This window comes from Mustela lutreola, chromosome 9 (assembly GCF_030435805.1).
Source record: "Mustela lutreola isolate mMusLut2 chromosome 9, mMusLut2.pri, whole genome shotgun sequence".
NCBI lineage: Eukaryota > Metazoa > Chordata > Mammalia > Carnivora > Mustelidae > Mustela > Mustela lutreola.
Window position 1 is genome coordinate 23,126,514 of NC_081298.1, and position 10,965 is coordinate 23,137,478.

A 10,965-nucleotide genomic window follows, 5' to 3' on the forward strand; every position below is an offset into this window, starting at 1 on the left:
AGTATCTATTATGAATATTTGTCAGGTGCTAGGCTGATACCTTTTATGATTCATTTAACTGAATCTCTGTAAACACCCTGGGAGGTGATACCGTCATGATCCTTGTTCAGGGTCTCAGAGAGGCTTAGAGGCTTCCAAAAATCATGCAATGCATGAAAGCATCTGCCAGAACCAGGATACCAAGCCAGCGTGTCTCTAGGGGCCCTTACTCCTTATCAAACCATGTGCTGGGACATCTTTGTTGTTTGATTCATTCATCCCTTCATTTCGTCAAGTGCCTGATAAGGGGCAAGACAGAATTCCTTCCTTTAAGGAACTCAGAGTCCATCAGGGAAGTCATGACAGGTCCATAAGTCATTATACCTTGAGGTAGAAAATTATGGGCTTTTGTATATAAGGGCCACTTAGAGGTTTATTCATCCGTATCACACACACGGAGAATTTGCTATGTGCTGGACCCCGTGCCCAGCACTGGAGATAAGTGAGAGATAAATATAGTGCAGTCTAGTCATCATCTAATGGGGGAGACAGAAATTTCAATAAATTATTTCAGTTGTCAGGGATTAAGTTATGATTTTAAAAACATGGGAGGGGTGCCTGGGTGGCTCAGTGGGTTAAAGCCTCTGCCTCCAGCTCAGGTCATGATCCCAGGGTCCTGGGATCGAGCCCCACATTGGGCTCTCTGCTCAGTGGGGAGCCTGCTTCCCCCTCTCTCTCTTCCTGCTTCTCTGACTATTTGTGATCTCTGTCTGCCAAATAAATAAATAAATCTTTAAAAATTAAAAAAAATTTTAAAAATCAAAACATGGGGAAAAGGTACATACACAGAGTAGAAGAGATAAACTGTGTTCAAAACAGGGGGCAGAGGCAGGACTGGGTAAGGTCTGAGCTGCCAAAGCAGGCAGGAGCACAGAGGTAGGATGGCAATTCAGAAGTGCATATTTTCTGGTGGATGAGGGAAGGCTTCCTGGAGGAGAGGGTACATGAGCTGGCACTTTTCCATAGGTAAGTTTTAGAGAGGGGGAGCTTTGGAACAGAGAGGTCCTGGATGTCTAGAAGCCAGTTACCAGGTAATTATAGTAGAACAGGTGGTGAGGACCGAGATAGTGAGGCAGTGGGGGATGGACAGGAGGGAGGAATGTCAGAGATGACTGCTTCAGTGTGGGCAAGCCAAAGGGAAACCGAGTATTGTGAATGTGGGCAATTGGGGGTGGGGGAGAGTAATGAATTCAGCTCTTTCTTTAAGCTGCCCCAAAGAATGTCTGATGGTGCTTTGGTCCTCTGAGATGGGGAGTTGGAGCTCTACAGGGTATGAGGGCCCAGGAGCACACAGAAAGCTTGAAATGGCCAAGTTATGCTGCTGTGCTCTGAAGGTCAGTGAGGATCCAGGAGCATCATTATGAAAAGGCTGGTCAAGCACCTGGACACTCTAGCCCTGTCTCAACCTTCATTCATCAAACACTCGCTGAGTTTCTACTCTGTGCCAGATCATGCTGAGAAACCAATCTGGTGACCTTAGAGTGAGAACAGATCCCCATTAAGCAGGCTCAAAGGATCTCAGATTAAGAGGGAAGCTTTCCTGATTACTCCTTCTACGCTGCTTCCTACAGTGTGACAAGTGTCATGGCGACAGGTACAAGAAGGGGTAGTTTGTCCTATCTGGGGATCAGGGAGGGCTTCCCAGAGGAGGTGGATTTTCAGCTGAAGCTCTCAGGATGAGGAGGACTTCCTCCAGTTGTGGGAGCTGATATTTTAGGTGAAGGGAACAGCTTCTCCCCAGGAGTCCTGCTGAAACTCTGACTTTTTCCAAAGCTACCTGAAAAACATCAAGGGGGATGTCATTTTTCCAGTGTCCTGCAGGGGCCGCTGCTGCCCTAGGCTGAGGCTGCAGCCTCTGGGCTCAGCCAGTCCTTCCCAACAGAACTCAGGCGTCTGTCTTGGCTGGGGTGGTAGTGAGGTACACCCCAGACCTGCCCCCATCGAAGGAATGGGCTCGGGGGTGGCAGTGCCCCCTGAAGCCTGAAGAAATCATCTGAACTCCATCAGTGGCACTCGAGGGGAGGGGTGCAGTGGGGACAGACATTTTTTTGTCTCTGGGTCACCACAAGTTTATTAAAATAAAAGCAACTGTGGGTAAATGCTGCCATCTGTGCTGCCCCCCCAACAACAAATCAGGCCCCAGACTAGACGCAGGGGTTGAAACTGCTTTAAAACACCCCAAGGACTTAACTGAAAACCCACACTCCCCATGCTTCTGGGGCTTAAGATCTTGAGCTCATTCCTTAGTATCTCTCCTCAGGAAGGTGGGGTGGGCTGCCCCTGGAGGTGGAGGTGAAGACCCCCTGAGTCTGCTCCATGGGCTGAGAGGCCCCCTAAGCCTAGAGCCCTGCCGCGGGGCTCTGTGCCAAGAGCCCCCCGTGAGCCATGGCCTCGAAAGGGCAGCGGTGGTTTTTTTCACATAAATATATCGCACTTAAATGAGTTTAGACAGCATGACATCAGAGAGTAATTAAATTGGTTTGGGTTGGAATTCCGTTTCCAATTCCTGAGTTCAGGTTTGTAAAAGATTTTTCTGAGCACCTGCAGGCATGTGTGTGTGTGTGTGTGTGTGTGTGTGTGCGTGTGTGTGTGTGTGTGTGAAGTATTTTCACTGGAAAGGATTCAAAACTTAAAAAAAAAAAAAAAAACTGGAGCACACAGGCAGCATTACGCCATTCTTCCTTCTTGGAAAAATCCCTCAGCCTTATACAAGCCTCCTTCAAGCCCTCAGTCAGTTGTGCAGGAGAAAGGGGGCGGTCGGCTTTCTCCTTTCAAGAACGAGTTATTTTCAGCTGCTGACTGGAGACGGTGCACGTCTGGATACGAGAGCATTTCCACTATGGGACTGGATACAAACACACGCCCGGCAGACTTAAAGAGTCTCAGACTGAGGAGAAAGCCTTTCCTTCTGCTGCTCCCGCTGCTGCCGCTGCTTTTGAGGGTCCACTCCGTTCATGGTTTTTCCTGCCAGACCAGAGTCACCTTCGCTGCTGCCGTCCTTCTCTCTGGTGTCATTCAGAGGCTGGCCAGAGGATGAGACTCCCCAAACTCCTCACTTTCTTGCTTTGGCAGCTGGCTTGGCTGGACCTGGAAATCATCTGCACTGTGTTGGGTGCCCCTGACTTGGGCCAGAGACCCCAGGGGGCCAGGCCAGGCTTGGCCAAAGCAGAAGCCAAGGAGAGGCCCCCTCTGGCCCGGAGCATCTTTAGGCCAGGGGGTCACAGCTATGGTGGGGGGGCCGCCGCCAATGCCAGGGCAAAGGGGGGCACCGGGCAGACAGGAGGCCTGACACAGCCCAAGAAGGATGAACCCAAAAAGCTGCCCCCAAGATCGGGCGGCCCTGAACCCAAGCCAGGACACCCTCCCCAGACAAGGCAGGCGGCAACGCGGACGGTGACCCCAAAAGGACAGCTTCCTGGGGGTAAGGCACCTCCAAAGGCAGGATCTGTCCCCAGCCCCTTCCTGCTGAAGAAGGCCAGGGAGACCAGGCCCCCTCAAGAGCCCGAGGAGCCGTTCCGCCCGCCCCCCATCACGCCCCACGAGTACATGCTCTCGCTGTACAGGACACTGTCTGATGCTGACAGAAAGGGAGGCAACAGCAGCGTGAAGTTGGAGGCTGGCCTGGCCAACACCATCACCAGCTTTATTGACAAAGGGCAAGGTGAGGGGGTGGGGTGGCAGGGGCTCGGCTGAGAGGGAGGGGCATCTGCATGTGTGGAGGGGCCTTTCAGAGCCCCGACTCTGCTGCACCGGTGGGAGAGACTGTGTGCATCGGCCTGGGGTGGTGTCTGGGACTTACCTCCCACATGCCCGGTCCCAGGCCGGGTCAGAGCCAATGCCTGCAAGGTGCAGAGGGGGTTATTGAAGCCCGGACAGGAGACAAGACCTGCCAGTTGGTGGCAGAGTTGGGGACCACACTTTAAGACTCCTACCAGGCCATGCTCTGTTCCGAGGTGGGTTGGCCAGACTTTCCAGGCTCCAGAGGTTTGTAGGTTTTCCCAGATGGCAGGGAGAGAAGTTACTCTCCAGTTACCCGTGGTTCTGCAAATTTGCCTTCAGGTTAGGGGACAGAGGAGGTGGGATGGGTGAAGGCAGTAAATGGGACATCTTGGAATCATGGAATGACATTTAAATATATGGTGTGGGGTGTGGCAGACTTAGGGTCTAACTTGCAATGTGACCTTGAGAGAGTTCTTTTTCCCTTTGAGGCCTCGGTTTCCCCATCTGCACAACTCGATGGTGGGGATGGACTGGGTGATTTCTGAGATTCCTTCAAAAATGAACACTTTATGTCCTGTCCTAAACACAGATCATTTTTATCGTCAACCCGGGAGGGTATCCATTCCCCTCACCTCACTCTATGTTCACCTAGCATTACTGTTTTGGCTTTTCCCTCTCCACTTGCTGTGTGATCTCAGCAAGACTCTTCCCTTCTCAGGGCCTCAGTTTCCCTGTAAGTGTGAAGAGGGAGATGGATTACTCATTGCCAGGGTTGCTCATAGCTCTTATGCTCTGGTTCTGGGAGGCTTAGGACTTCGGCTGGCAGGGTGGGGGAGGGGCCAGAGATGGGGAGAGGCTCCTCATTAGAGCTGGCCTGTGGGGGAATGACAGGGTGGGAGGAAGCGGGAGGCAGCAGGTCTGGCTGGGGTGGGGGAGGTAGCCTGGCTGCCTGCCCAGCAAGGGAAAGCTGTGACCCCTTGGGGGCTCATAAAATAAGTCCTTGTGCCCCCCAGCTCTAAGGGAGCTTGCAGAGGGGGAGATGGGGAGTTTAAAGGCCTAATTAGTCACCTTCTAGAGCAATGTATGAATGCTTCCCAATGGCAAATTGGTATTTAGGAAGGAGGGCATGCTGATTTGGACACACTACAGAGTTTTTCTCTCTCTCTCTCTCTCTCTCTCACACACACACACACACACACATACAGCCTTGTATTTATACATATATGCTGAATAACACACATGTACACATGTAAAACACACCTTCTTACATGTACATACAGCATCATCTTACACACACACACATATATATACATATCCTTCAAATATTCACACAAGCACAATCATACACACTCGTCACTCACTATACTTTACCTTTCATATTCACATTTAAGCCCAATTGTATGCTCACACACACACACACACACACACACACACACCCCAGCTGTCACACACACGCTCATACACCCAGCAGGGTAAGACATGCACACAACAAGATCATTAGACTAGGAAGCCGGGGAAATTGGATTGTCACTTGCCCTCCTGTGCCGCATCTGTAGAATGAGAACACCAAGATCTTCCTTAAGGTGTAGTGGGAGTAGCTCAGGGTTGGGTATAAAAAGTTCTAGACTATAGTTCCAATTCTGTTTTTTCCTAGCTGGGTGATCTGAGGCAAGTTACCTAACTCCTCTCAGACTTCGGTTCTTCTCTGGAAAAAATAGGGCTCATTATAATACCCATCTATCTCTCCTATGAGATATCATATAAGATAAAAAAGAGATGGGGAGGGAGATGAAGCAGCAGTTCTAAGGCTGAGGCATGTCTGATATGCATTGTCCTTGACACAAACACCCAGAACTGCTCAAATCACCACAGTCACATCTATGGAGCAACAACCCTACTTGCTCTGCCGTTTAGGAAGCTCCCTTATTTTGAAAAAGGCTCTCAGTGGTTTGGGTCTTGGCCTCTGTCAGAGTAGGGGAGAGGTTAAAGAAAGCTGTCTCCAGAGCAGAGAGAGCTGTGGCCCTCCCCTGAGGCCCCAAGGTGGCTGGCTTTCTTGGTGAGGTTGCAGGGAATGACTTCTGGGTGTTCTCTCTAGATGACCGAGGTCCTGTGGTCAGAAAGCAGAGGTACGTGTTTGACATTAGTGCCCTGGAGAAGGATGGGCTGCTAGGGGCCGAGCTGCGGATCTTGCGGAAGAAGCCCTCGGACACGGCCAAGCCAGTGGCCCCCGGCATCGGGCGGGCTGCCCAGCTGAAGCTGTCCAGCTGCCCCAGCGGCCGGCAGCCGGCAGCCTTGCTGGATGTGCGCTCCGTGCCAGGCCTGGACGGATCTGGCTGGGAGGTGTTCGACATCTGGAAGCTCTTCCGAAACTTTAAGAACTCGGCCCAGCTGTGCCTGGAGCTGGAGGCCTGGGAACGGGGCCGGGCCGTGGACCTCCGTGGCCTGGGCTTTGACCGGGCTGCCAGGCAGGTCCACGAGAAGGCCCTGTTCCTGGTATTTGGCCGCACCAAGAAACGGGACCTGTTCTTTAATGAGATTAAGGCCCGCTCGGGTCAAGATGATAAGACTGTGTATGAGTACCTGTTCAGCCAGCGGCGAAAAAGGCGGGCCCCGCTGGCCACGCGCCAGGGCAAACGGCCCAGCAAGAACCCCAAGGCCCGCTGCAGTCGGAAGGCGCTGCATGTCAACTTCAAGGACATGGGCTGGGATGACTGGATCATCGCACCGCTTGAGTACGAGGCCTTCCACTGCGAGGGGCTATGTGAGTTCCCCTTGCGCTCCCACCTGGAGCCCACGAACCATGCGGTCATCCAGACCCTGATGAACTCCATGGACCCCGAGTCTACACCGCCAACCTGCTGTGTGCCCACACGACTGAGTCCCATCAGCATCCTCTTCATTGACTCTGCCAACAACGTGGTCTATAAGCAGTATGAGGACATGGTCGTGGAGTCTTGTGGCTGCAGGTAGCAGCACTGGCCCGCTGTCTTCCTGGGTGGCATGTCCCAGAATGCTGGTCACAAAAGCCCGTCCCTGCACTCCTGGAATCAGAGAACCTGGGAAGCAGCAGCCAGAAGCTTCTACACCGTCTGCATGATAGGGGGTTCCCAACAGCCTTGCTCTTACTCTCTGAGTGGGACTGGGTTCAAGGTTCCCTTCTAGCTCCAAGTCCCCTTGTCTGAGGATTTCTGCCCTTCTGCTGCTCTGACTGGCAGGGACAGACCCAGGGAGACAGACTCTGAATGGGACTGAGACCCAGGAGACCTTGCTTTCCAATGAGACTCAGCCCTCAACCTCTCCTTACCTGGGCCTTTCTGGTTTCCAGACTTTCCAGGGAGGGCTCCTCCTGGGAGGGCCCACAGGTGCCGCCCTCTCTTTTGAATCACCATTGTGCCTGGTGACTTCCTGCCGCTGGGGCAAATGAGATGCTGATTGGGCAGGGGTGGGCAGGAGGGGGTAAGGGCTTGGGCCGGGGTGAGGAGTGTGAGGCTGTTAGACTGTTAGATGAAAATGTACATTGACGAGATAAAAAGCAAAACTGTTACTAAAACTGTGGCAAATTTCTTGCTTACTCCAGGGGACCCGGTGACCCCTCAAAGAATGACTGACCCAGGGAAGGGAGGTGCATTGCCTGAAGCAAAATGGGAGGGTACAGGCTGAGTAGGGCCAATGGCTACCTCTAACCCCATTCCGGTTTCTTCCAAAGACCCGTTGGTCTGGAGCTCTTGTCTGCTCCTCTGGGGCCTGGCAACAGATTTGACATTCCTTAGTCGAGCTTGTTGCCTACATGGATTCCTACATGGGAGGGAAATTGGGAAATTCATTTCCTCTAAAATCATCCCCACTTCATTCACCTATTTGCACCCCACTCCCCCACATATTCACCATTTAGAGAGCCCTCTACCTTTCAGTGGGGAACTTGGGCTGCCAGGGATCTCTTCCTCCCCGTTGGGGCATCTTCTTTTTGCCACTGACCACTTCCTTGAACCATCTTGTCTGTGGCCCTGCTACCCTCCAGTTTGACAGCTTTAACAGTCCTCCTGCTCATCGATCACCTCCTACCCATCACTCCACCTCTAGAAACAGCTGCAGTCCCTCCCTTTCACATTATATGTTATACATATACCTAATCATATATTACATAAGTAACCTCCCCACTAACCTTAGACAGACCAATGCCAGACACATCCTGACAATGTTTCCAGCTTGGCCCAGAGGAGATGCCCACTTCCCTTTAACCACTAGAATCCATAGGGGGCATGAGGCATGAACGCTTGGGAGGGGAACAGAGCCCTTTGGTTGGTTGGGAAATTTGGGCATGCAAATCTTTGTTCTAAGGGCTCTGGACCAGACTCTGCCTGGCTGAAGAGAGGGAGGACCAGGGGAAGGGAGTCTAGGCCTCTGCTTCCCACCCAGAGGGCCTCAACATTTTCCCCACCTCTCTCCAGCTGGGTCTTGGATTCCCAGGGCTCCTAGCCAAAGCTGTTTCAACAGTAGGGATTCCTGCCCAGCTATGGGCAGATCTTGTGTCCCTTCCCTCTAGGCCTGAAACCTGGGCTGTCAGGACCTGAAACAAGAGCCCAGCGCAGGGGGCAGCCTACCTTTGAGCTCCCTCCCTGGCTTGGAGGCCATTACCTGTCCCTGAGGGGCCAGTCTGCACCTGGAGCCTAGCCCTCCCTGGCCAGGCTTCGTTGTGTTTGGCTGATGGCAGGCCTGCGAGCTCCGGCAGTAAACAAAGGAGCTGCCACAGCAGACAGAGTTCTGGTGTGAGGGGAGAGCAGGTCTGGAGGCGATGCAGGGGAAGCCAACCAGGGGTCTGTGGACACAGGGAGAGCAGTGTAGAAGCAGGCGGGCTGGAAATTCAGGGGAGAGAAGGAGAGATGCAGGACGAGAAGGTTACAGGTGGGGCTGGCTCCTAGAGGCGCTGATTTTCTGGTCTGTGTGTCCTTGATTTCTTGGAAAGTCTGACAGCCTGGAGCGGCACCCTGCCTGAGCCCTGTCAGAGGGGGCTTCTTGTCGTCTCAGCCCCTGTGCTCGTCCTGTCCTGCCGCAGTCCCGAGCACTGCGTTGACTGTTGTGGTCTGGCATGGAGCTTCCTCTCCCACCTCAACCTGCCCTGGAACTTGCTTTCGCAAAAGAGCCACTCAGACTGTGTGCCCTCCCCTTTATCCTCCTCAGACTATGGGAATCCAATCAGACCAGTGTGGGAAACAGTCCTTCTATCCTAACTATCTGATCAGCTTCCTCCCTGGACAACGATATCTACCTGAGAATCCACCTCCAGTCCCCATCGAAACAAGCTACGGACTTGTAGGGAACACTTGTGGGCCAGAGGGCACCAAGCATGTATCATTCTTGGGGTTCACAAACAGGCTCTCTGCTGAGGTTCACAAACATGCTCATGGCTCTGAAGGGCTCAAAAGGCAGCCCAGTTTCAAATTTCGGATCTGTCACTTAGAGTTAAAGGCCTTGGGCAGGTAACTTAATTCCATGAACCTTGGTTTCCTCATTTGTCGGGGTTGGGGTGGGGGTGGAAGTCAGGAGTGGGTGGGCTACCTGTGTGGATATGAAAGACACTCAACACAATGACCAGCCCAGTGGTGGCACTCAATAAATATTAGCTGTTATCATTATTGTGTCTCCAACAGTCCTGTGAAGCAGGTAGGGAAAGGACTATTACTCTCCACTGCCCACCCCCATTTTTATAGATGAGGAAGCTAACATCCAGAGAGGTGACACAGGCCTCCTATGGGTCTTAGCATTCTTTGTACCATTACTACTCCTCTGGGCCCCCCATGCCACTGACTCCAGTCCTGGCATAGACCTTGCCTTCCTGTTCCTAAAAGTTTCTCCTTGGGGATACACAATATGTTAGCTTCTGGGGACAAATAGCTAAGCATGTAGGTTAGGACAGGGAATATGAGAGGCCCATAGGGGTGGAAAGAAGTAAGGCTCCTAGTGCTCTGATGTCATCTCTTAGCCCTTTCTACATCCCTATGTCCCAGGGCCATACATGGGAGGGGGACTCGGCTTTTCTAGGGTTTGGAAACACAACTCTGGAACACCTCTTGGACTTCACTCTGACTCCACAACTAGTTCTTTGGTTCTGTGTACACTTGTAAGGAAACAGAGTAAGGAAGGGTGAGTCCCATATGCTTGGGAGTCAGGCTGATCTGCGTTCCAGTTCTGGTTTCATCACTTTCCAGCTGAAACTCTCTAAGCCTCAGTTTCTCTGTCTGTAAAAGAGGGATAATAATATCAAATTTAATGGGACTGGGATTTGGAAGAGGGGATATTTATTCATTCCAACAAACTTTGATCCATTCATTCATTTGTTAATCAATAAGATTTTATTGAGGGCTTGCTATGGCTCAGACTCTGTGCTGAGGGTTGGGATAATAATAACAATCACAATTGTAAATGTTTATCTAGGGCCTATTATGTGCCAGAATACTGTGCTTAGCACTCTACCTGACTTCTCTTACCTGGCAATGACCAGGCCCTCAAGTTCCATGCATGAATGAAAGAGAAAATAAAGACCCTAAAGAATGCTAGGATGATGATATAAGAGGCTGAATCAAAAGAGATGAAATAAAGGAGAAATTTTGAATTGTCCATCAGAATGCACAAAACTGACCATACAAGTACAGCATGTAAAACAATGGGATTTCACAACTTCAGATGGGAAAGAGATTGTATTCTAGGCAACTGCGAACTGGATTGAATCAACGAATATAATGTGGGTGCCTAAGTGCAAATATTAAGTGTGGGCTTCATTCACAGACAGGTAGTGTATAAACCCAAGGAAGTTGTCATTTGCTGTTAGGCAGGACTTGAGGAGTGTTGAGATGGACAGAGTAAGGGAGAAGCAAAGTCAAGCGTGAATCCTGTGGGGTCTTTTCGCTTGGGCAACTGGGTGGAAGGTATGCCATTCAAGAACAACAATGAAAGAGAACACAAAAGGAGGAACACATTTTTGAGAGGAAGATGATGTGATCCGATTTGGACATGTCAAGTTTGGAGAACTCTTGTTTAAGATTTTATTTATTTATTTGACAGAGAGAGAGAGAGAGAGCGAGAGCGAGCACAAGCAGTGGGAGTGGTAGGCAGAGGCAGGAGATGCAGGCTTCTCGCTGAGCAAGGAGCTAGATGTGGGGCTCGATCCCAGGACCCTGGGATCATGACCTGAGCTGAAGGCAGACGTTT

The 10,965-nt window shown here is 51.5% G+C and overlaps 1 protein-coding gene across 1 annotated transcript; it reads left to right on the forward strand.

The window, feature by feature from the left end:
• The first annotated feature begins 2,733 nt into the window (after window positions 1–2,733).
• GDF5 (growth differentiation factor 5) lies at window positions 2,734–7,294 on the forward strand. Its single transcript, XM_059133968.1, has 2 exons — window positions 2,734–3,700; window positions 5,855–7,294. The coding sequence occupies exons 1-2, from the start codon at window positions 3,073–3,075 to the stop codon at window positions 6,727–6,729; spliced, it is 1,503 nt and encodes a 500-aa protein (XP_058989951.1). The 5' UTR covers window positions 2,734–3,072; the 3' UTR covers window positions 6,730–7,294.
• Window positions 7,295–10,965: the final 3,671 nt, after the last annotated feature.

Excerpts from the sequence above, each read along its gene's own strand:
- GDF5 (XM_059133968.1), top strand. The coding sequence starts at position 3,073 with ATGAGACTCCCCAAACTCCTCACTTTCTTGCTTTGGCAGCTGGCTTGG. Across the intron at positions 3,701-5,854 it reads CTTTATTGACAAAGGGCAAG|ATGACCGAGGTCCTGTGGTC; the intron begins GTGAGGGGGTGG and ends TGTTCTCTCTAG.